The sequence below is a fragment of the Phalacrocorax aristotelis genome, chromosome 4 (assembly GCF_949628215.1).
Source record: "Phalacrocorax aristotelis chromosome 4, bGulAri2.1, whole genome shotgun sequence".
In the NCBI taxonomy this organism is placed as follows: Eukaryota; Metazoa; Chordata; class Aves; order Suliformes; family Phalacrocoracidae; genus Phalacrocorax; species Phalacrocorax aristotelis.
In genome coordinates, this window is record NC_134279.1 from 41,807,119 (window position 1) to 41,833,923 (window position 26,805).

The 26,805-nt window shown below is 38.2% G+C and overlaps 1 protein-coding gene across 8 annotated transcripts in view; it reads left to right on the forward strand.

Moving 5' to 3' along the window:
* CLCN3 (chloride voltage-gated channel 3) overlaps positions 1–26,805 on the forward strand; it is a 69,446-nt gene that overhangs the window by 5,720 nt on the left and 36,921 nt on the right. For 5 of the 8 annotated variants that reach the window (XM_075091103.1, XM_075091106.1, XM_075091102.1 and 2 more), the window contains exon 2: positions 7,654–7,829. The exons of 1 other annotated variant lie outside the window; for it this stretch is intronic. In XM_075091103.1, coding sequence (XP_074947204.1) covers positions 7,670–7,829 — 160 coding nt within the window. In that variant the 5' untranslated portion in view covers positions 7,654–7,669. Of the gene's footprint in view, positions 1–7,653; positions 7,830–23,345; positions 23,647–26,805 lie in introns of those variants that run through there. 2 more of the 8 variants (XM_075091109.1, XM_075091104.1) reach the window with 2 other exon arrangements.

Genomic DNA, 26,805 nt, shown 5'->3' on the forward strand with positions numbered 1-26,805 from the left:
TCCTGTTATCAAGATGATGATTAGAGTTAAATTGGGGATAGTGGTGCTTTTTCAGATTCCTTTGACAATCCTGAATTATGATTTTGCCTATCAAGAATGCTTTTCATGTGCTTCACTTTCCGCTGGAGTCTGTGCTCTCATATGCTCTTTGCCTTGGCTTGCAGAGCCTCTTGTCTGTGGTGCTCTCTTATTTCCTTTTATTAAAGTTCACTTTTCATTCCTTGAGTACTTTCAGATCATTCAAATACAAATGTATTGAACTTGAACAAAATTATCTGAAAGATACCCAGCTCAGGTGTGACCCTGAACTTACAAATCTATGCACATAGCTAAAGACTGCTCAGTGAAAAGGTGAAAGTAGAAAGAATATCAAGACTTCTGGTCATTCTGGTGGTGTGTAAAAGCTCTGCTCCATTGTCTGTGTAACCTTCAGATGACTGCAACTTAAGTCCTCATTAAAAAGGAGCAAAATCCTTTAAAAACTGTAAAGAGAAGGTTGCACACTGTTGCTGTGTCTTTTTATCAATCAGCAAATAAGCATCCTGGCCAAAGGCTCAACAAACAAAAGTTACATTGTCTACAATGAAACCTACAGTCACAGTTCCTGCCCTTCAAAAGAGGAGTATGGGTTTTACCTCTCAGTTGTCACAATGAATTTCAGCATTGTTTTCATCTGAATATGATCACTGAAGGAACACCAGATATTTTTTTGCTAAAGGGAGTCTCCTTTCTTTCCCAGACAGAATATTTGCAGCTATATGTACTGACCTATTAGTTCAGAAACTAAAACTATATCTTATGTGTATTTTGGGCTTGCTCTAAAGTGGCAGGCATGGACATAGTTGTTTACCATGACTTGGCTAAGGATCAGTACTTGTCTGTGAAGCTTAAGCTTTTGAGTTAGGTTTACTTTTCTATTTAGTTCAGATTCATGCTAAGGGATTATGTTCATACCTTTTTTTTCCCTTTTTAAAATTGTTAACCAAAAACCCCTTAAAGACCTTCCCACTCGTGTAGCTGCTTATTACCGTGCCTGTGTGGGAGACTATTCTTCAAATCTCATAGCAGAGTTTTTCCAATGTATCAATAAATGAGGTTAGTTTTGTAAGTTTAAATCTGAGTTTTCAGCTAATCCAGCCAGTTTTGTTTGAAAGCAGTTAAAAAGTATTCACATTAGTAACTTGGTGACTGAAAGAAGCAATCCCTTCCATCAAGTAGGGCAACATCTTTGCGCCAGGTGGTTTAAGTCTTCAGCTGTCACAACTATGGATAGGCCATAGCCTCGGTGGTTAAGACATTTTAAAGAGTGGAGATGAAGTAGTTTTGAATGCTTTATACATACTAAAATCAATGTCCTTAATGTTTGGAATCAGATGACTAGAAGCATGAGTTCAGTATTCATCCTGTAATGAGGCTGGCAGTTTTTAGGTGGGTTGTGGTGGTTTGATTTTGGTGTGGTTTTTTTTTTTGTTTGTTTAGCTAGGGAGATGAAAATTAGTATTTATTATTGATTCTGCTTTTGTGAAGATCAGATGTAGTGGTGATATTCTGTAGTGGTACGTATCATAAAAGCGAAAAAAGTTTTCAGGCTGTTATATTAAGCTTTTATAACTAAGAGTAGTAAGATTCAGAGGAATCTAGAAAGTAGATATGAATACCATTTTCTTGTTACAGTTTTAAAAATAAGATTATCTTTGTGCTTTACAAATATTATCTTTTAATGTAGTTTTGTCTAGACTAAGCTTGTTGTATGTATGTTTTTGGAAACTGACTTTTTATCTTATATTCCAAGATAAGGTATTACATAAACACAAATAATTTTTTTTTTGAAAGTCAAATATCTACTGTTAACTGGCAGTGCTCCTTTGTGACTTTTTTTTTCTAAATAGGACCTAAAAATTGGCTAAGGTCCTTTCTCACTAAATAACTGCAAAAGAAGCAGTCCTGTTCCTGATATCAGTTAAGTTAATTTCAGGGGGGTTTTTTTGAATGCTGCAGAGAATGATGATCTGTGTATTTAAGGTTAGCATATGCATTCCCTGATTTTTAACAGTTTGGATTCTTGAGTATCCTTAAGAATTTCTGTGGTCTAAGCTGACTTGAAAAAGTTCAGGAAAGCTGCTATTTCGCTCATCTTCCCTTCTGTATTTGATCTGATTTGAAGTGTAACATCTTTTTTGAGCATTTTTATGAAGAAATACTTTACTAGTGAGAAATTCCTCACAATTCATTCACCCCTTTTCTAAACCTGAAGTTTGGAAGATAAGTGGTGTTCTTGTCTTGCTTAACTACCTTTGCGTGACAGGTAAAATAAATAAATGCAGGCTAGATATGCTGGATCTGCGATGAAAATGGGAATGTAATTTTGATGCTGGTGAGACTGGGGTTGAAAGTATAGCCACAACATAGCCTTTGTTTTAAAACTGTTGTAAAAGTCTTAATTTCTGAGCTTAAAATTTCTTTCTGAAGGGCAGGCTTATTTAAAAAATAAAAAAGATGATACTGTGCTATTTTAAATTAACATAATACGGGAGGTTTGGAATTAAGCATTCAAAGCTGTTCTTGTCTGTTTTCATCTTTATGTCAGAACAACTGCCCAATATCCACATATATGGGATATATGTTAAAATCTTAAATTAAGTGTGGGTGTGGGGGATATTTCTGTTGTTATTTTCCTTTTCTCGAAGTGTACAGTAGTTGGATACTTTTTAAAATAAGATGATGTATATAGAATTCCTGACTATTTCATAACAAATAATTACTTTTGAAGGTTCTTACCAGTTAAAACCTTTAAAATACTCTACTTTAAAAAAAAAAATTTCAGCAAATTACTCTTCCGTTGCTATCACTGCATTTCCTCTACTGTAGAACATGTTCTTATGTGTAAAGATTGTGTTCTTAATTTCAGTTTCATCTGCTTTTGTTTTATGTCTGCATAGCATTTCTCACTAGGTGCTGTCCTCCTGTAGGGTTTGCAGGAAGGTATGTGTGAGTTACGGGACAGATGACTGTCTTTCACCTTTTAGTTGTTTGTACTGAACAGAAAAATTGAATATAACACTGATTTTCAGGTTTACCAAGACTTTCAGTTTGGGAAAGAGATCTTCTGTTAACAAGATCAATTGTATGGGGTTTTTGTTAGCTTGTTTTTTGTGGGTTTGGGGTTTTTTTCCCCCCCCCTTTCAACTGCGTAAAGCAGATTTGTAATCTGGAAGAGTACTTTCAAGTTTTCACTCCATCTCCCTCCCAGAGAAATAACAAACTTAAGATGCCTTTGTTTCCTTCCACCCCTTTGAGATATAGAAAAGTGTTTTTATGGCACAGCAGAGCCCACAGCAGAGATTTACAGATTACTCAGATCATCTGACAAAACTGTCCTGTAAATCAAACTTCTTACTGTCCTACTTGGTCTTCTCCAGAGACACTTCTCTGCACTAGGAGTGCAGAGACTTGTTTCTCTGCTTGACCTTTTATTTGTAGAGCTTGAAAGATAAGCAGGATGTCTGGTATTTGAGAGAAGAAAAGTGCCTGAGGTACTAGACTGTGCAGAACACTGCAATAGCCTTTTATGGTTTTTTATGCTATTAATGTAGCTGTTTCTGTGCTGTTCTCCTTTACCAATGTAGTTCCTGCCTGCACTGTATTTAACTAGATCTTTCACAATTTGATATTCCTGTATGCTTATTACTTTCTTCCCTCTCCCCTAGTTATGACCCTAGTCATAACAGGTAAGACATCCTGCTTTAGCTGCCTGTTCTTTGGTTTTGTTTGGGCTCTTTGGTGGTGGGGCTTTTGGAGGAGTTTTATTGTTGTCATTGTTTAATTTTTTTAGTGTCAGAGGCTTCTTTGTTAACCTGCTTTGTAGAAGAATTTTAATGGGTCAGGACATCCTGGAAATACCTTAGTAATGGAAGCGTGACGGGTTAGTTGCACCTTTTCTGCTTTACAGTCTTTTTCATAGAAGGCTTTCATATATGAGTTGAGCCAAATTCCTTCCCTGTTCCAAGAGCTCCCTGAATATCGCTTAGATTTTCTTTTATTCTTACAGTGCATTTCTTCACTATTTTTGGTTGTTGTTTTTTTTTCCAAGATAATCTGAGGCATTTTTGAGTCTGCTTTTTGAAGTATCTGGGCTGGACTCCAGATCAAAACTATGCTACTTCATAGAAATAAGTTAAATATAAGTTAAATATCTTTAATGTTCTCATTGATCCTTTGCAGTGTCTCTTGGATTTTTACAGTAGTCTAGGTTGAAGAAAAAGGTTTATTACTTAAATATTTACTCTGACTAGTGTTTGTTGGGAATCTGGTATAGGGTTTCTTGTTTGCTTTTTCAGGATGTTGGGTTTGGCTAGCATTCAGCCAGTACCTTTTTCCCCGTTTTGCAATTTCTCTTGAGTAACTTCTGTCTTTCCCCACCTGCCTTTTAATGCCCATTTGGATAGGGCAGGGAATCTGTGGAATGAATCTGACATTATAAAATGGCAAGCTGGATGGTTAGTTCTCTCGTCACAACTCCATAAGCACTTGTGCAGGCTCTCTTGTATGAATGCGCTCTTCAGTATCCACAAAGGATGGTCTGCACCACACTGGCTTAGGCACAATACTGGTTCTTGTTTGGCTGTTGTAGCCATTGAAAAAAATATTTCCCTGGCTCTTCTTTATTATTGCTGTTCCCAGCAATCTATTGCCCAGGAGGAGTCCACATCACCCAGTTTCCTTCACTCAAGCGAGGCAGATCTCTTACCTGCTAACAGTATTTTAAGGTCATGTGAACATATACTTTTGTCTTGAATCTTTAACACAGCTCAAGATAGTGCATCCCTAACTTTGTATCCTAGTTTGTTAAACAAACCCTTTTCTTAAAAGCACGCGAATAAATTCGTTGTATGTTGACCTAAGCTGTCCTCCCCCACATTAATTGCAGGTAGTGGTGCACAAATTAGTGACTGAAACGCCCTCAAGAAGTAAAATTTTAGTCCGATGTGAAGCTTATGGAACAGTTAACATTCTCATGGTCTTAGTTTTCTGCATTCCTGCCATTGCTGCATGCTGCTACAGGGCAGTACCTGTAACAGTGTCAAGTGCGAAGTAGTGGGGTAGCTGACTGTAATTAATGCACAGTTCTTGAGAAGCTTGGTTAGCGTCCTCAGAATGAATGCTTTTGGTGTTACAGCTTTTGCTTGATTGTTGGAGAGGTCTGTCAAGAGCAATACTCCTGCAGCAGAGATGTGTAGTGTTTCAAAACAAGAAGAGAAGGCCTATCACGGAACTGTAGGTGTGTATGTGCCAGAGGGGTTGGCATGTGGGATCCTGCTTGTGCAGAGAAGGTGCAGGGATTCGTCACAATATGCTTTGATCTGGAGTGTTTCTTTCTTGGTTTTGTTTGCTAGTTACTGACTGATTGATGACATTTCCCCTTCCATTGTAGACCAGGCTGAAAGCATTTTCTCAGTTATTGGAAAATTTAATATTTGTAATCCGCTGTTATGACGTTTCTCTAAAGTGATTAAAATTACATCCAAAGGGAGAGTTATTTCTTTTATACTGAACAGCAGGTTTGTGGTAAGATTAACTGAAGCTGTAGAATTTAATATAAAGAAAATGATCTTTTATAAAGAGACATTTACAATGTTCCACCTTTATACTGTAAAAAATATTTCTTCTGAGACTGTTACAGGAAAATGTCTTTATTAGGTAAAAAATCTGTATGTGGCTTCCAAATTTGGTACAATAATTAAAAGAATAAGCAGGCTTTAGCCATGCCCTCAGTATGCACCAAACATAACAACAAGGTGTTAATAACAGAATTCACTACTCGTGCCTCTCTAATTTGTTTCTGTTAACACTAGAGAATCAATTCCCTCAGAGCTAAAGTAATTGCTTTTGCTAGTTGTGTTTCTGCCTGTGGTTTACAAGAGAGAGCCTCTCACTTTTGGACATTAACAGTAAGGGTCTTCAAGAGTTCTTGGAGAAGTTTAAATTTTGAGTTTGGAGGCCTGAGCTTTACACAGAGTAGTAGTCCTTTTGGGGTCTAGATTTGCTACCTCTTCGTTGTTTTGATACATGTACAAACAACTCTTTGTGATTGCTAACTGAAAGGTGGTCTTCCTCCTGCTTGTTAATTTTCTCCTTTGTAATAAAGATTGCTACAGAAGTGAAAAAAACTATTAAAAAAGACAGATCTACAACAGGAAGATAACACAATAGAATAAAACTTATATTATGCTACACGGAGGGGTTTGTCTCTTGTGCTTTTTGTATTCTAATGCTACTTTTATGGACAAGGCAGGAGAGTTTTCTGTCTCCTTGCAAACCTCATCAGAATCTAGGAAAAAATCAGATGAATGTAAAAGTAATGAAGATTCACTCAAGCAGGAGGCCAATTTGCAGATGAAAGTCTAGAATATAATATTTTGTGTGTGGAGCAGGTGGAGGAAGGTGAAGAGCAATGCAGTGAGTGGAAATGCTTCTAGGAAGTCCCAGTGTCTCATTTCAGCTGTGCCGTGTAGCTTCCATTTCTAATAGTACCCAGCTGGTACTGGCAGAGTGATATTAACAGGAGTTTCTGTGAGCATAGTAATAGACTGTTTGTGATCTGACGGTTTTGGAGGCATGTTCTTCGTAGGTACTGTTTTATTGGGAATGCCAAAAATGACTGTGTATGACAAGTTATCATCTGTTGAACATTTTCAAGTATAGCTTCTGAATAAAGTATAAGTTGTGATCTGATCTATTTGGGGAAAAAATAGAGATACTTCCATTGTTTCCAGATGTAGGCAGCTGTATTTTCAAATATGATATGGTTCATAATATGGCAGTGGGAAATGTGTTTGGTTGTCCATTAAAGCTTTTCTCAGCGGCTGTAAAACGGTAGAAGATCAAGAAGAATTTTCACATAAAGATGAATGGAAGAAATTTTTTTGATGGGAGTATGTTTTAAAAAAATTGTTTAGAATATTTACAATTTAAGGAAATAAGAATGAATAAAACCAAAGGAATCTGTTTTGCCCAATAGCAGATCTCTAGGGAAGCATATAAGAACAGAATAAGCATTGATTGTGTTTAAAAGTAAAATAACAACCAAACAAAGGGCATACAGGTAGGGGTTTTAAAAGCTTTATGTGGACAAGAAGATTTTGAACTCTCTTCCACTTTTATATTTTCACTCTTCTATGCAAAAGAATGTGAACAGTTGTGTTCAGGGGACTACAGCTTTAGCCTACCATCTTTTTCACTCCAAGCAGACATAGCATAAAGGTACCATGACTAAAGAAACTAATCGTTTAACCTTAACATTCACTGGATTTTGCACCAGCTCCACAGTGCAATGCACATCTGTACACATGGGGCATGCACAGTTCAGCCACCTGATCTGACAGTGAAATGCTTTCTTGATGCTAACATTGAACTAAGGAGAGACCAAGTAAGGGGATGAGGAAGCATAATCCAATTAAAATCACTAAAGATTTGTGTAAAATGTTCTATATGTAAAATGTTCTGTATTACTGCTATGTTTTCTGTAACTTACAGTATTGTGACCTTAATATTTTTCCCCAAAGCATGCAATACACTTGTTTTGTGTTATGTGATATAAACTTCTCAGCCTCTTGTGCGTATTCAAATTGAAAATAACTCATTTTCTTTATATAGGTTATAAAGCAGCTAAATGGAGTCTGAGCAGCTGTTTCATAGAGGCTATTATCGAAACAGTTACAACAGTATAACTAGTGCAAGCAGTGATGAGGAGCTTTTAGATGGAGCAGGTGTAATTATGGACTTTCAGACCTCTGAAGATGACAATCTCTTGGATGGTGATGCATCAATTGGTAAGTTAATGTTAATTTCAGCTTAAAAATTTATCTGGGTTGTATTTTTGTGGTTTTGTGGTTGTTTTCTTGTTTGTTTGTTTGTTTGTTTTTCTAATAAACAAAATCAATCCTTTTTCATAACAAATTAATGTTTTTCTTTAGCTAATCTACCCTTCAGAGGGATGCTTAAACCTGAAAGTGGCTGAACATTTTTCTGTGTGCTTGCCTAACAGTTACATTGTATAGGGTGACTTCTGATACAAGGCAGATATTAACTTAATTCTGGCAAATGACAAACTTGCTGTCAAGTAGGGGAAGGATGGCTATCCTTCTGCTACCTGGTCTTTCTTAGCTGCAGCAGGATTTTGAAAGTCTGTCTTCAGTATTTCTTTGGGGCAGAGTTTAACAATCTTTTAATCGTTACTTCTAGAGATAAATATGTTCCTGCTTGATTCAGTTTCAAATCTGTAAAAAAGAGGCAAAAACCTTACAAGTAGAAGTGTTAGAAGCAACAGAGAACACCATGTACGTTTGAACTGTTTACTAGGTGAAAAGTCGCAAAGAGAACTTGTTACTGTGAGCACTGATAAAAGCACTGGAATGATGCAAAGAAGAAAAAACTGGGAAGGTCTTTCTCCCCACCCCCCAAAGCAGTTAATGGAATCAAGCATTAATGTTCTCTTAGCAGTGGTCAAAGAGGGGAACAGAAGGAGGGAAAGAAAGCAATTTCTGTTTAAGATAGTGAACTTGGTTAAATATATATTCTTGTCACTTCCTCTTATTTTCTTTAATACCAAACTCCGCCTCTTGAGTTTTCTTTTTTTATCATCCCTTCCCCCTACATTAACATTTAGTTGTCTTCCAGCCCTGCAGACTTTCTTCCTTCATGCATTTTCCCTTTGCCACACTTAGCAATTGGATGTTGGCATTGTACTAGATAGTTGTCGTACCATTGTAAGCATCCCTCTCATCTGTATTCCTCTGTCCAATTAGATATGTATTGAGCATGCAGTTATTTAACTTGTAGACCAATATACAAGAGCCAGGGCACCTTTAATGGCATGACAAATTTTTATGTACAAGTTACTTGGAGAACACCACAGTGATGGAGTCAAGCACTTGATAGTTAGGAGATTATTAAGTGAACAACTGGCTTCTGTGTGCGCTTTTTTTTCTGGATATCTGGCACTTTTTAATAAAGTGAGTGCATTGCTTGTCTAACATAACATTTGCAACCTGTACTGAAAGTCTCAAGCTACTCTGGTTATTATTTATATAAATTCTCTCCATCACTTCAAGCTTCAAGGAGAAATAATTTGCAGTAAAATAAATAGCTTCAGAGCAATGTTCTGCCCCTTACTTGTTGTGAAATTAGATCTGTAAATTGAGTCCAAACAGATGAGATGGTTGTTCTGTTTGCACTGTCAAAAGCAATGTTAATTGCTGCACATGCCGGCAGCCCCTCTCGCATTGTAATGCTGGAGTATTAGAATGTGCATTAGAATAGAATTATTAATGTATTTTCTTTCCTGAAGTTGAATTTTTTGCTAGTGGTGTATCTGCTTGCCACAATTCTGGTCACTTGGTAAGAGATAGCAATAGTAATAAGCACTATTAAAGTGAATGGTGATTTATTTATGTGTCTTTATGCATGGAAAATATTTTCTTGTACAGTAAATCATAGTAAATATCTTAGCAGTAAAGCAGAATCTGGTATAAATTTTCTTTTCAAGGTGGTAAGAACATCCGAAAGAGTTTTAAATAAATATATGTGCAGGAGGTGAACATCTGTGTTTCTCATTCCTTAGGTCTCCAAGTGTGTCTTTAATTCAGCAAATCTCACTGACAAGCACTTTCTTGCTGGACTGCTTGTGTCCTTTTTGTAGTCCTCTGTTACTCACTTAGCATCAACTGTTTGTTTTGTTTGTTTTAGTTATTGTTATTTAAATACTTTTATCTTTTGATCATCTCTTAAAGTATTTTTTTTTTCTGCTGAGTCTAAGTACAGATGAATTCACCATACAGAATGTGTCCCATCTCCTGAAGAAGGGCAGGACCATCCCAGTGACTGGAAGATCCCAAGCTTTTCAACCCTGCAGGTCCTCCAGAGCATGATGTGAATGCAGAAGCATTAGGTCTAGCTCTGTGCTTTAGCTGGTGAACCCTGCCAAAATCAGAAGCCCATTTAAACATATAGTTTGTGTTTGAAGTCTGTAGGGCTGGAAGAATTTATAAGCCTGGTTTCTTAGCAACATGAACAAAATGGCAATAACGTATCTGTACTTAAAATGATTATGGAAATAATGTAGTTAAATTGAAAGCTTCACAGCTGCAGAATGTAAGCTTGGAGTACAAATGAGCGCAGGCATGAACTTCTCCGATCTATATAGGTTGCCATGGACAGTAGAGTTCATCATAATTTTGTAGTTTACGTAATAAAATACAGAATTACAGATTGTAAAAATTCAAGACTATGCATTGAGGAGAAAATTAAGGACTAAGAAATTATATTTCCTTTTTTTCCCCCCCTTCTTTTTTTTGGCTAGTGAAAATTAAACCATAAACTGCACAGATATTATGCAGCTGGAAAGCTGACAATATGGAATTTCTAAAGTAATTGCAGTCTTTCCCCCTCATTTAGAGGGCAGTAAGTTAATGGAAGAAATCTTCTCATTTCAGTAAGCTTGGTAAGTCCTGTGGCTGTCGGGACAATTCTATAAAGCCTGCACAGTACTGCCATTCACATTATACCACTCGTACTTAAGCACTTAACTGAGGCTTACAAAGCTATTGAGGCTGCTATTCAATGGTGAATATGCCTTCTATTGAAAGCATGTGGAAATTGGATGATATTGGGGAAGAATACTACTGATATATACTACTTGTCTTATGTGGGAGAATCTTTTATGGGACTAAATAAGTGAATGTTAATTGGAACCCATCTTCAGAAGGTCTTCTCACCTAGGCTTTTAGGTATCTTTAATATTTAGTTGATGGAGATTTGTCTTTTTAGCGTCATCTCTGATTTGCAATTTGAATGGTTTTGTGTAGTTCCATATGGGGGATTCACCACTATGTTAAAAACAATGCTGTACAACAATCTTGTTTCTCATAACACCATCTGAAAGCGTGTATGTTACCTGTCCTTCACTGTGTCATTTGAGAAGAACACAGAAATTGTTAATATGTAGTATTATATATTAAATACATATAAAATATATATGTGTAGTAATTATGTCATAATTTATATACATATACTCTCTATATGAGTATATGAGTATACTCATATATGAGTATATCTCTACTAGAGATACTAGATATACTATAGGATAGAGCTATACTATAGTATAGCTCTATATGAGTATATCATATGTCTGCTGTGTTCTCCAGTAGCTGTTTTCTTTGCATAAATTTCAGGCTTTTAGTGGCAGCATTATGAAGAACAAGTGGGTATCATGATATTGTAAATTCTTTGAACATAGTATGTTTTAATATGCTGAATAGTTAAATTCCTATGCATGTGGAGGCTTGGATGGCTTGCACCAAGGCCTTGCCTAGAAGGGATACTGCCTGTCAGCTTCAGTCAAAACTTGCTTTTGTTGCTTATCAAAAACTAACCTCTTTGTCCTACTGAAGGTAGTGTTTTTCATTGTTGAACTGCTGTCTAATGAGAAGTACGGTGACATTATACTGATAACAAGTGTCTGCCTCTTTGTAGGGAGGACGTCTTAACAATGCTTGTACGTGCAATGTGCTTTCACGTATGCAATCTGGAGATCATTTTCATCATGACTTATCTATGTTTTATTTTTAGACTGTTTATCCTGCTTCTTGCTAGGTCAATTTAAACACGTTGTACTTACCATTGAGAAGCTATCAGTTCCTTAATAGTTAAGTCATGTAAGCTATATTTTTAAAATTTTATAGGAGGAGAGGAGGAGATCTATATACTATTTCATTTGTAAAAAACTTTTACACTAGGGTAGTTCATTGTTTTCCATCACTTTGGGGGGGGGGTGGAGAGGGAGAGAATTCTTTCTAAAAAAGTGATATCTCCAGAATTGAAATATATTATCAGATTAATACTTTAACTGGTGAATATGAATGGGAAGACAAAATGTCTACTCCATTTTTTTTCTCAGCATTAGCTTGCCTTGCCTGTCTCTAAAGTTTGAGACATACACAGTTCTTGGCTACTGGCTAGGCTTGAAGGGTGTAACAAGTCCCTTCAAAGTTCAAACTTTTCCCTTTTATGACTCAGGGGCAACCAACTAGTGAGGTGAAACTGAGGGGTCTCCTTCATTTTGTTCAGAATTGAGGGCTGTTTGTATGATGTAAGAGGACTCTATCAGTTTTTACTATTTTTTAAAGTGTAGGGCACGCTCAGCAGGAAGTGGATTTTTGTAATGTTGCCAGATTGAAAACTTTTCAAGGCACTGACTGAAATCAGATGATTAAACCTTATTTGCGGTAAAAATGGTTTGCAGACAAATGATGTAACTGGAGTTTATATCTCAAGGTGTTTTATCTGTCTGTGGGAGTCTGAGTCCTGAATGAGCTTGGTGATATTTTCAATAGCTATAGTGATTCCTGCTTCAGTTGAAGGAGCTTAGTTGCTTATATTGTGACTTCAGTGTGGAGACAGTTTACAGTCTGGCATATGGTGTTAACGTAAAATTGGCAATAGTTAACCTTAATATGACAACCTGTAAACTGGTAATATGAAAGCTGCTGCTACAGCCGCTACTATCTCCTTGCAATGATAGCAGCGCTACTGAAAAATAGAATATGCCAACAGGTCACGGTGTAAAACACTGCAGCTCTCCTAAACTGTCTGCACCCATGACTTGGAGTCCTTTGCCTAAAGTGAGAGACCGAAACAATCCATTTTCAGCACCCTAAATACCAACATTAAAAATATGATATAGTGAAATAATATTATGGTGTTACTTGAGGAACAGAATGTAATTTTCCCCAAGTGCAGGAGGTTCTATACAACCAATAAATTTGTACCACATCAGAGGTTAATTGTTCAAGCAAGATCTAGACATAGTTATCTTTTCCAACAACAAGTGAATGCCCTTTCACATGTATGCTTGTTTCTTTTTAGCTATTTTACTTAATAAAGAAAAGAAAGAACATGAAAAAAAGAATAAAATAACTTAAGTTCCTGTTATATTCTTTATGTGTGGAAATGGCATTGACAGATTCTTCCTGTTGTCCACAGCTGATATGAAGAAGGGTCTTCAAAGTCATTTTACACCATTGGCATTGTTGGTGTTTTCCATGCATGTGGTATAAAACTGAACAGTCATTATGACAGTTTGACATATGTCTTTCCTAAGCTATATACAACCTATCTTCCAAGTTAGCAATATTTGCATTAAAGGGCTTATTGTTCTTCTTAAGTAAGGAATATATTCACTCTCAAATGATGCCATACAAATGGAAGCATGAGATAACATGACTTGCTCTGATCACAAGGGCAAGCATGAGACACAGCTGGTTTCTTTTGAGTAGTTAAATTGTCAGTAACTGGTTATCACTTTTTTCTCTGGGATTGTAGTTAAAGCTGCAGACATTTTGCCTGTGCTCCATACTATTAATGCAGTTGAACACAGGCTATCTGACAATACAGAACCATGTTTTCTTTTACTTTATTAGTAACGCATGAAGTTAATTTTGTCCATCTGGAACACAAATTGTTATACATGATGTTTACATGGATTACTGGGCTAATTAACAAAGTTTCCTGGCAGAAAACTGAAAAATTGACTGGAAGATTCTTAGGTTAAGGGGAAAAATGTGTTATTTTAGTTATTGGATGTCATTATTGAATGAGTGAGTTGCAGGTGTTTGAAATGTCTTTTGCATCTTACCTGTTTATCATAAGTGATTTTCCTGAGCTCTGATCTATTTTTTTTAAAACATAATTATTGTCCAAAATGAAAATTTGCTTGATATTGTTTAGTTGAACAGTTACAGTGTTAGTCTGGGCCTTCAGATTGTAATTGGATTGTTGTGGGATTAGACTTTCTGGGAAACGGAAGTTATGGCAGTGTGTATGTGGAGTTCTAGTAATCAATTAGTTTGTTGTTCTCTTAAATGTTTAAAACCAAATATTGACCACCCCAGTTTCTCACAAATGTCATGGTCAGTTCTTCAAAGACTTGTTTATAGGCTATAATTGTGTTGATTTTAGAACTTAACCCTACCAACAGTTTCTGAGTGGTCTCACCAGTCTTTCCTGCCAAAGTTGTGTTTACAAAATCAGGTTTCATCCTCCAGAACACACAAGCATATGCATTTCCAGCCTGATAGTCTGGAAGAAGATGAATCATGATACTAGTAATTCATTCTTTCCATCTTTCTGTTATTATATAATCTTGTTGGTTTCCTTCTGCAGCTCTGCTGAAGTGCTTAAAGCACACTGGCTTTGTTAACAGATGCTGCTGAGGCAGCTATGACTGACTTGACAGCCCAGTGTAGTGTTACCATAAGTATGGTCTTATCCCAGGCATGCTGTATGAATAGTGCAAGATGAAGGAATGAAAGCAGAGGAAATGTGATGGCATATATGTAGGTATGTAGAAAGAAGAGTCTGAAGTGTACAATGCAATAATTAAGTCTAATACAACCTTAAAGTTGTTAGGTACTGAGTAAACAATTTTCACTACAGCTTTAATAATATTTCATTTACTCATTATATCTTTGATTTGTTCTCTCAAGTCATCCAAAGGAGGCAGATATGATTTTAACCAAACTGATGTCAGGTTGCACTCTTGCTTTCTACCTTTTGAGAATATTCTTGTTTATATGTTAATAAATAGATTTTAAAGTGAAGCTTTTCATCTGCATGGATTAAACAGAAATGTTATTCTGGGAGAGGATATCATGATGTCCCTGAAACACAAGAACTGGGCTGTACTGGGTCAAATCACAAATCCACCTAGCTCAGAATCCTGTCTCTGACAGGGGTCAAAAGTCAGTGCTTAAGGAAGAGTAAGAACAGGGTGAGTAAGTGATAGTTCATCTGAGTATTTGTTCAGCAGTTTTGTATGGCTGAGGGCCTCTTTCAACTGTGTGGTGGTTTTCAGAGTTTTAGTCCTTATCAGTAGATTTTTCTTATGTTGACTTTTTCTTGAAGCAATTCTTTAGCACCCACACCATCCTTTGGCAAGCTCTAACAGTTTAGCTACATTTTATGTGAAGAACCACCTTCTTTTCTTTATTTTGAACCTAAATCCAGGTATAAATACTGCTGAGAACAGCTATAACTCTGAGTCTTGCCTAAATTAACACCGGCCTATGCATTAGCATGGACTGACATGTGGACTTCTTGTCATTCACCCTTGTACAGCATAAATGCTTAAGCTGTCTGTTTGTTTGGTTTTTGGTTTTTGATTTTTTTCTTGTTGATAGTTGCAGCTGTGAAAAATCTCTCTGCTCATACCTAGGGCTTTTAGGGGGCATTATTAGCTTATTGAAATGAAACTGCTCTTGGTACAGAAAGGTTTGATGTGAAACTAGGACAGGGTGACCTGAAACTAGGATGACTTCATTGCCTTGCCAAATATACATACTCTGATAAGGCCTGTTATGCTTTGGCCATATGCATGTAGAAACTAACAAGGATTAACACATCGAAGAGCACAGTGCAGTCACTGTGAAAGGTGGTAGTCTGTTTCCCACTTCTAAGAGCAGAGAGCAAAGAATCACAGATTCAAATCCCAAGTTTCCCACTGAAAGAACTGCATCAGAGCAGTGATTTAATTACAGCAAATCAATGAGCATGTATATTTATTACTCATCAGTGTGAGGTATCAAACTGCTTATAGCTTATATTTTGCTATACCTGTATAGAATGTATACTCATTGACAAAGATTTCTTGTTGTCCTTGCCCTTGTTGTTTGTAGTGGTCTTGATCCTCTAAATAACTACCTTAAAAGCTCTTTATTAGATCAGATGGTGAAAATTTGATTTCTGTTGCTACTTATTTCTTTCCATCCTCGGTTGTCTCTTTTCCAGATTAAGGACTTCTGGATTGCTCAATTGGGCCTTGCAGCTATGCCATGCTTTGGATCCTTTTTGGTGCTCCTTTCTGAACCTTTTCTAGTATCTGTAACTTAAGGGAGGGATCAGAACTTCACACAGCATTTGGAAGATGAGCGTGTCGTGGAAATAGAATAGCAAGTCTTACTCTGGCCGCTACTAAGTATTGAGCTCATAGTTTTATGGAATTCAGATATGCCTGGTGTAGTATAGTACTGTGGATTAACAACATACAGAATGATTGCTGTTGGCACTGTGTTCACACAGCTTATGTATGTATGGAGAAGATGTAATACTCCTGAAGACAGAAAGCAAGTTTTATATATATGGCATGTCTAGGGGGGAATACATGTTGGTGCTGTAATTTTATCCCCTGCACATACTTTGAACAGTAAGTTGGAAATAGTGGCCAAAAATAAACAACTCTAAAACAGAATAAGGGCAATCTAGCAGATAAAAGCTATTTCTTTGTATGCATTTAGGTAAAACAGGCTAATCTCAGTAGCAGCATTTTGGCTAGTCCTAGAAAAGGGAGAAGTAAACTTCAGGAGAGCTGCTAAGTAAGCTAGAATTGCTTCCTACTAAGCATGCCAAATCTTTTGTTGATGAGTTATAATTACAGTTTTAGCAGACTGGAGTGTGAGGAAAGGACACCTATGCAAAGGTGAAAATGCAGCAGTACTTCATTAGTAAAAACCTACCCTGTAAAGAAAAAGATCAGAAAAAGCATAGAAAGTAGTTAAGAGGCTCTTAAAGAATCAGAAATAACTTGTTTGCAGAAAATAGCCTGCTTTTCTTTCCAAGTTCTCCTTGCATAATTAGTACAGTTAAAGTAGATGTTTTTAATGTCAGTGTAAAGCTGACCAATTAAAAAGAACAAAGAAAAAACCCATCTGTCACACCTGATAGTTTTATGTGTTCTGATGTTAAGGGTTTTCTTCCAGCATGGTTGGGTTATAGATAAAGAAGGGTGTGATAGGCAACCCCAGAACAACATGAAAAGAAAACTGAAGAGACTAGTCATGCCTTCAGTGTTTTGGGCCAAAATGTCAAAGCAGTCTTTAGTGACCAGACACTTGGGTTGTTTCAGTTTATTTTTGGTCTTAGGTGTTAATGTTGCATCACGATTTCGTTATTTCCCCTTTTTTCTATTTCTTTCTTCTCCTGCCCTAAAGTTTTGCATGGCAGTGGGGAGCATTTACTCCTATTTCACTGATTGGCAGTGAAGGCTCAGCTGCCCTGCAGGGGGAAGTCAGTCTCAGAATTGATTACACAACATGCTTGAGGCTATATGACCTGTTCTACTGCATTCTGTTTGCTGATTGGGTTTGACTTCAGTTACCATCTTCCGTATCTGGACAGTGAGTAAAAGCACCATTGGAAGTTACACAATATTGTAGAAGCATAATTCAGGAACCCGTGGCTGGCCAGGGAAGAAGGAAGCTTATTAGGGTAGATCCTGGAATAAAGTGTTCTCTGCTGGATGGAAGATTGAGAGCAAAATTAAGTAACTAATTTGTGGGTAACAAACAACTATGAAAAAAGAAACTCCGATTAAAGAAGCTATTTTTTTTTCTGTATAATAAAATGCAAAGAGAAAAAAATCTAATTGTGTGTAACTGCTAAGCGCATTCCTCTGGGTTTTTTTTTTTTTACTCCTGCTTTGTTTAAACCCCATCTGCCTTGAACTGCCCAACAGCATAAGTTATAAATTTGTTTTATTCTGCTTTTACATTATATGTGGTCTGAAATTTTTCCTGTCATTGCCTGTCTTCCTCATCGAGGCTTTTGATGAGGTGGCAATGTAAATAGCTTAATGGAGTGTCCTGTATATAGCTTGATACAGAGCTGGGAGCCTTTTGGTAACACCACTGTGATCAAGCACAGAGTTCTGTTTAATCCTGATAAATTAATGAAGTTTGGGACTCTGTATTTAAGATTATAAAAATAATGATTGTTTGGTTTTGGTTTTTTTTTTTTTTTTTACTGTGTACTGATTTGAAGCTATGTGTAACTGAACTTTTTCTCTTCCCCCCCCCCCCCCCCCCCCCGCCTTTTCTGTGATTGCATCTTTGAGTTATTTCATCCTGGACCATGTCTGGGTACCAGAACTGGAAGAAGGGAGTTTGTCCTTCTTTTATCATCTGTAGTGGTCCCATTGCTGGCTCTGTGTGACCCAGACAATAAAGTTGTATGATTTTATGCAGAATGAACAAAGTTAGACTGAAGGGTCTGCAAGATCAGTAAACTGAGACAAGTTAGCTATGAGGAGTCAAGGTGTTAGAGGGATTAGACCTGGGCTTAATTTGGCCACATAGGTTGAGAAGAGGGCAAATGAAAGAAGAAACCGGAAAAAAGGCAGGAGAATAAAGCTGGAAAGCAGAGGAATGGAAGGAAGACAAATGGGACACAGTAAGTTTTGAGACATTTTGTGTATTCTTTGGACACCCTGTTGTAAATGAATGCATTCATGCCCAGCCTTCAACTGAGGGTGCATAGGACTTGGATTCTTTTCAGAATGGTTGGAGATGGTAGCTGTTTTGAGGAGTGCTCTGTTATGTTGCATTTTTCAAAAGAACATTATCTTCTAGCTCTGCTGAAGGAGAAGCTTTAATTTTGAATAATAATAGGAAAGAAAATGACAGTTAAGAGTTACTAAAATCTTTTGCATCAGTCACACTAACATTTGTAATTATCAGACACATTTTTGGCATCTCTTCTTACTTTAATTGAAATCATTCAGCATCCTCAATCTTACATTTGGAATTTCATAAAAGACACGATTTTCATTACCTGGTGCAATGAAATTAAATATTCTGTCACCAAAATAAACCAAGTAATTGAGGGAATTGAGAGAATATGTTTGGTTTATGTGTAATAAGGTGCTTAGCTGTCTGTATGAAACCTAGCTTACTTTTTAATATGAAACAGTGGAATACTGCTTCAGAATTAAGGTCTTCCCTCCAGCCTTGAGTAAGCAAGCTGTCATACCTCTGTGATACCCCCGCTTCTTTTCATCGGTCTTGTTCTGTCACCTCAAAATATCTTTCCCTGGGTGTATCAGATTTGTTACCTCTGACTTGTTCTTACATTTTCAGATACTTTATCTTGAATGTGTTTCTCCTCTCTCTCTAAAAAGGAAAAGATAAGGTGTGGAGGGAGGATTAAGGTATCTTTCCTCATTCTCAGTATGCTTTAAAGGTGTGTTACCCATATATATTGTGATGTTCTAGAACAATGGACTCAAAGCCCTTTTCTGCAAAGATGGGTGCATCTAAGTCGTGGTTAACCACAGTATTTGCCTGTTGAGAATAATGGGAGCACTCAGATGTGTGTAGTTGCTTTGGCATGGAGGATTTATAGGATTGAAGGCGTACTCTATAATTACTGTGATGAACTCTCTTTGAAAGCAAGCTGCTGTACAAACCTGCTGTTTACATATGAGCAGTTCTATGTACTAAATTGGCCACTTTAAGGGGTTCTCAGTCACTGAAAATAAAGCTATTGTAAAACAAATGTTAGACCTTACAATAAGTGTTCATAATGTTATGTACTCCATAATACTGCAAATACCTAGTTAACTAGAGACACCATTTAACTAACTACAATTCTAGAATTTGCTGAACTTCACAACAGAAATAACTTTCATACTGTTTAGAATATCAAATCATCAGTGTTTAAAGTCAAGTGCTGTTTCCAACAAGGAAGAAGAGGAGTAATTTGGAAAGATGGAATTGTATAGACTTCTAGATATTTGTCATGGTTTAATCCCAGCTGGCAACTAAGCACCGCACAGCCACTCGCTCACTCCCCCCTGGTGGGATGGGGAAGAGAATCCAAAGAGTAAAAGTGAGAAAACTCATGGGTTGAGATAAAGACAGTTGAATAGGTAAAGAAAAAGCCGTGCGTGCAAGCAAAGCAAAACAAGCAATTTATTCACTCTTTCCCATCGCAGGCAGGTGTTCAGCCATCTCCAGGAAAGCAGGGCTCCATCACGTGTAATGGTGACTTGGGAAGACAAATGCCATCAACCCTGAACGTGTGACTCCCCCCCCACCCCCTGCCTTCTTCCTTTTTCCCCCAGCTTTATATGCTGAGCATGACATCACGTGGTATGGAATATCGCTTGGGTCAGTTGGGGTCAGCTGTCTTGTCTGTGTGCCCTCCCAGCTTCTTGTGCACCCCCAGCCCACTCGCTGGTGGTGTGGTGTGAGAAGCAGAAAAGGCGTTGACCCTGTGTGAGCACTGCTCAGCAGTAATGAAAACATCCCTGTGCTATCAAGACTGTTTTCAGCACAAATCCAAAACACAGCCCCATACGAGCTACTCTGGAGAAAATTAAGTCTATTCCAGCCAAAACCAGCACAATAATAAAAAAACGACTGGCTTACCTATGTCAGGTTAGCATGCTTAGTAACTTTCTCTCACTCTCTTGCCTTAAAAAAAACCCCACTTTTTATGTATTACAAGAAAGGGAATGCACATGGTGGTAGCGTTATGAACAATGAGAACACAAGCTGCTGGTAACTGGGATGGGAAAATGACTGTTCTTTTTAAGACTAGACAAAGAAAGGACTGTATTTGGCAGCCAGTCCTTAAGTAGTGACCTTGGAAGAGCTGTTACAATTAGGTAGACTTTTGAAATTTTTATATAGAAAATATGAAGTTGTATCTGTTTTGCACCGCAGACTTCTTGACATTGTTTTCCCTCGTATCTAAAGTTCATCAGGTATGCCCTCCAACTAGTTACACCCTTTAACTTTTCCAACTCAGACCGAGTTTTAGACTTGTGTGGAAATGTTGCATGTGCCTTAATCCAGTGAACAAGTTTAGGCCAACAAGGTTGCCATTTGCTGTGACCGATTTTTCTTATCAGTTCTAAGGTGTTCCAGGCCTTTGGTAACCACATCAGACTCTTATACTGGCGGGGGTCTTTCACATAATATTAATACAAGTCCTTTATATGCTTTATTTCAGATTCTTTCAAATATGGCATTGAATTTATAGCGTTGTCTTCTATAATGGACATAATAAATGCACTAGTAGTACATTCTGTAATAATTCTTTCTTCAGGTTATAAAAATTGTTGTATTTTTTCCTGCCGTGAATGACTTTTTATTTAGAGTCTTACAATAAGATTACAGACTCTTTCCAGGGGCTGTTGAGATAAGGAGTTGAGAATGTTTGTGGATTTCTGTCATACTTCTTCTTAAATCAAAGTAATGTGGGTAATTTTAAGTTTGGAGGTGCTTAGGTTTGTTTTTTCACAGGCAAAAATAAATGGTGAGAATGCATAATGGCTCTGAAGTCACACCACTTTTGGATATCCAAGGTTTTATATTCAGTTGCTCTTGTTGTAATGTGATTGTAGGAGGCCACTCTTCAGAAAGCATCTCCTTGTATAGATGGCAGCGAATGGAGATGTCTCTTTCACTCTGTAGAATACACCAGTATTTTAGAACTGAGGGCTCAAGGGTTCCCTTTGCCTTGGAGATAAGATAGTCTTTAAGATTTTAAAATATATTTTGCTATATGCTTATATCGTTTTTCCTTCCTTCAGTCTCACTTGTTTTTCCATCTATAGAGATACCAGTATTTTCTCAGTGTTTGTATGGGAGAAATCTTTTTAATGTTTAATATATTGACGCGTCTGTGAAGTAAATCCAGTATTTCTTTACGCCCTCCCTACTCTGTGCTCAAAAAGATAATTTACAGTACATGGCTTGTAACATTGGCATTGGCTGATAAAAAAATAACTTAAGAACATACTTGGAAAATTATTTAAGACTAATGCACCTGAAAACTAAAATAGTTGTCTGTCTGCCACACTTAGAGGTGAAAAGCCATACATAACAAATTCCTTTCCTTGTGTCCTGTGTGAATGAAACTGAAGCTGGGCCTTGGCACTGCAGGCATGCAGTGTTCTCAACTTCGCTAAGCCTGAATAGTCGCAGTGATTTCCTGGGGACCCCTCAGTTACGCAAGTCATGTGTTTGTGTGTCTACGCACACATCGGTACAAGACACATTCAAGTGTTATACTGAGGCAGTATGTCTAATGACTTGCATATCCATTTTCAGCTCTTGAGAGCATTTATTTTTTTACTTTTATGTAGTTTGGCAAAAATGAATCTCTGCAACTTAAGTGATAGTGTAATTAACATACGGCACATTTTACTGAAGCAGAACGCTTAAAACGACCAAGAATAATAGATCAGGGAAGAATAATGTTCTATTACCTGCTGGAGGGGGAAAAAAGGGAAAACAATAAGAACATCTTATGTATTTCATTACAACTGAACTAACTATGGAAATCTCATGTAAAGTAGTTTTTTTAATCTGTAATTGAGAGATAGGACCAGTACAAGATCACACAGTAAACATAAATTAATATATGGATACACTATACAACATCCATTTCAAATGCAAGCAATTATGTAATCTGTATACGATTTCCTGTCTTCAGATAACGATTATTTGAAGTGCTTGGGTTTTGACAAAGCTGTAACTCACCGCTTGAGGGTGTATCACGTGAGGGCCTTGGTTAGCATTCATGTGGGTTGACTGGTTCGTGTCTGTGACTTCTAAGGGACTCAGAGCATTTTGTCAATGTGTAGAATAATGCAAGCTTAAGTATGGACTTGCGTGAGTTACATTTGCTCGCCCCTCCCCCCCGCCCTGAGCTTTTAAATATGAATATGGATATGATTATCTGCTTGTATTATCAGAATAATCATCACAAAGTTGGAGACAAGAGAGCATTTTAGTTAGAAATGTGATTAAATTGTTGCTTTAATGTTTTTGATTTCCGGTGCTCAAATCTGGCATTCACTTGGGTAGAACTGATGGTTCTACAGCGTGAGGGGCGCGTGGAGGCGAGAGCGGGGCGAGCTAACCGCAGCGAGCGGAGCGCTTGGCTTCGGCCAGGGTACGTTGCTCTTCCCTGGCGGAGTCATTGGGGTGCGTGGGAGAGAGTCAGTAAAATTGCTGCGAGACAGGCTTCCCCCACCGGTGGCGGTACGCGAGTTCTGCTCTTTTCTGTCCGTTCTAAATCAACCGCGACGGAAGCGGTTTAAAAGCTCCGTGTCGGTGCGGCTCCAGAAGGGCGAACGAAGTCCGTTCGGGTGTCTGTCTTGTCTTCCGCGCCACGCACCGAAATGCAGGTTTGCCTTCGTGGCGGGGCCGGTAAGCCCGCCGTGGTCACCTGTTGAAAAGGGCGGAGGTTTGAGCAGCCTCCCGCGTGCAAGCGAGCTCCTTCCCTCTTCCGTGGGCCTGTCACCGCGACGTGGGGCGGGGCGGGGGCCGCGCCGCTCCCCCAAGTTGGAAACGGCCTCTTTCCTCCCGTTTCCCGTCAGCAATTAAATACCTGCCTTCGTTGCCCGGGGAGGGCTGTGGCGCGTGGGGGCGGCCGCCTCACCCCCCCGCGGGCCGCAGGCGGGCGGCGGGGGCGCGCCCAGGGCCGCCTCGCGGGGCCGCGCAGCCAGTGGCAGCGGCGGTGGCAGCGGCTGCGGCCGCCCCGCGCTGACATCAGCGGCGGGCAGAGCCCGGCTCCTGCGCCACGGCGGCGGCGGTAGCGGCGGCGGCGCCGCGCAGGCCGGGTCCCGGGCAAACATGGCAGCGTCCCCCGCCGCCTAAGGCCCTTGCCTGAGAAGTGGCGCGGCCCTCCCGAGCCGGCAGGCGGGCGCCGGGGCCCTCGCATCCATGGATGTCTCTGCCGATCCCTATCTGCCCTACGATGGCGGGGGAGGAGACGGCATTCCGCTCAGGGAGTTGCATAAACGAGGTACGCCGAATTTACCTTTGAGTTACTTGTTCGCGTATCTGGACGTGCGAGGCTGCCGCTCCGGTTTGAGAGAGAGGTGTCAAGGCTTGTTAATACTTGCGGTGCTTTGTTTTGCCATCCCGAAGCCTCTTCGAGGAGGAGAATTCGGCACTGTCTGGTTCCAGTGCTGTCAGTGATTGTTTTCTCTGTGGGCAGATTAGTCCTGCTTCTCATCTCATCGGCTTGTGACTCCATCTTCGATATGTGGCAGTCTTGCCTTTTTCTGTCTCTTAAAAAAAAAAAAAAAAAACAAAACCGTCTCATGCACAAAAACCCCCAAATGGTGGTTGTGACTGACCATGACCAAATTGGCAAGAGTTTATTCAGTAGGCTATTTTCATGCTTTTCACTAACTTGAATAGGAACAGTGTTTGTCTAGCTTTGAAGTTTCTGTACGTGCTTTTAGATTTGGCCCTTTGTTGATGTCTTTGATATGTGAAGGGAAAGCTGTATAATTGTAATATATCAGTTAAGCTAAAATAGGCTAATATTCTTAAGAAACTGGAGCTTTGTGGTATGTTCTTTACGCTGTTGCTTGCAAGGAAGGAGATTTAAAAACAAAACTGTTACCAGTGTTCAGGAAAATATCCTTTTTTGAGCTTGCGTTTTGTTTCTTACTGCAAATTTAAAACAGAATACGTTCTGTAAAGATTTGGTTTCGTACTGACAGAAGATATAGTAGGAGTAAGTTGAAGTTATGCCTTCAAATCCTGAGGATATAAGTCTTTTTATTTCCTGGCTGGATTTGATGGTTACACTTTGGTGTTTAAAAATAGTAAATGTGGTATATTCTCACTTTAGTTTTGTTTAAATTGGCTAATCTAAAATTAGAAAGTTAGCAACGTTTATGGCTGCTGGGGATGGCATTAGAGAGGAGGTAGGCTGAGAATAATATGATTTACATAAGATAACATTTTTTTAATCTCCATGTTAATTTATTGCTTCGCTTTTCCTTGTAAACTCTTATTTCTATATATAAATAAATTAGGTCACACTTATGTTTAGCATTTTTATCTGCATTTTAGTAGTTTACATGAAAGGTTCTTTGTCTTTTTATGATTCTTAGAGTATTTTTCAGCATACGTGAAGAATATCAACAAGTTCTAATACGGCTTAGAGTATTTTAAGACCAACTAATTTTTCTCTGCCCAGATCATTATTATATAGTCAGATTTTATAATCACTATTGAGAAATCAAAGATAGTATTTTCTTAGAACATTTGCAAGGTGTGAATTGGAGATCTTACCAATGTACCTGAAGGGAGTGTGCAAAGAAGACAGAGACAGGCTGCCTTCAGTGGTGCCCTGTGCCAGGACCAGAGGCAATGGGCACAACCTGAAACATGGGAGGTTCCTTTTGAACATCAGGAAACAGCTTTTCATTGAGTGTGACTGAGCACTGGACAGGTTGCCCAGAGAGGCTGTGAAATCTCTCCTTCCTTGCAGATATTGAAAAGCCATCTGGGCATGGTCCTGGGCAGCTGGCTGTAGGTGGCCCTGCTTGAGCAGGGGGCTCGGACAAGATGACCTCCAGACGTCCCTTCCAACCCCAGTCATTCTGGGAGTGTGAGTTTGTAGATTGAAAGTGTAATAGTAAGGCTGGTTTGCAGTTTTCATCTTTAAAACAAACTCTGCAAATTATAATTAGACATTGAAATGTGGTCAGCTGTATATTCCTGGGAATTACCAGATTTGAGTTGATTATGCAATATCAAAAGTAGATATTTGCAGTGCAAGACGATATCTGGCACATTGGAGTATTGCTGTTAAATATAAAGTTTACAAATACTGTACTGAAAATGGTCGAGGGTTTGACTAGGTGTTCCCATTGTGGTGCTACTGCTAAGAGTCAGCAAAGAATTCCCAATTGTGAGTTGTCACATTTGCAGGTTCATTGAATTTCATTAGGGCTAGTACTTCCTATATTCTACTGCTGTGTTTCAAAACCAGTGTTACTTGTGCTTCTTCAGTTTGCTATAGTGAGTTTGGATTAAAAAAAAAACCCCAAAATCAAACAACGAAACCTCATAATCTCTTGCAGATCTTGTCAAGTACATGAGTCATACGAAAATTGAGCCTCCAGACCAGTTTGTTCCATAGATTTCATCAAAATTTGTGGGTATTTCCTGCTGATTTACAATACCACAGTCATCTGTTGTTGTCATCTAGCTATCGAAATAAGGCTTAAAATGCTAACAGATGAGCCCAGAAATTTAACGTAAATTATTGACATTTCTTTTATTATCTGTGAGTCAAGAACAGGTTACTACCAAGACTTTTTTCCTTTCACGTTAGATTTCAGAGCATTGTATTAACAAGCTAAGAGAAAATTCATAAAGGTATTTTGAGAAAACAAGCTTAATTGTTAAAGCCTGTGGATTTTGTTTCCTTATTCACATACTGACAGCACTTCTATCCTGCAGAGTAATGTTCACGTCATGCAAAACTGCTTTGTAACATAAAAGCATTTGTTAGCCTAATTGACTGCAGTGGCTCACCCAAAGTGGCTGTATCTCAGCAGTGATGAAATGACTGTTAAAATCATTAGGGGTCTTTAAGCTTGAAGTAACGGCCTTTACTAACGTTCAGTGAGATGAAATACAAAGTATTATAATACATTATTATTAAAAGCCTGACCTGTTGGTTTGCACTAGGAAGATATTTTAAGTTTTTTTCAGTGTAAATACACTGTGAAACATCAAAAGGAAAGATTTTAAAATATGTATTTATTAATTGTGTTTATCTTTTAATGTTGTTCACTCATTCCCTCTTCAAAAAAAATACAGGTATTGTTGACTACTTCTTCTCAGGAGCTCCTTTAACTTGCTCTGTCCGGAGACTTCTCTTTATGTGGTAATAAATGCATCGTTCCAGACCTCCTTATTCCCCCTGATACACTGAAATAAAACTGCAGGAATGCAGTTCACTTCTACTCTCCTCTCTGGTAACTAAAATAATTAAAAGTACTACTTGTTTCCACAGAAAGGGTTTTAAAGTCCTGATTTGGGATTGCATATATGATAAGTAACTGACATGTACACTTTTTCATATGAATTTTAATATTATAAACCAGAAGCTGGCATATATATTATGTAAATAGATTTCTTGTGTTGCTCAATT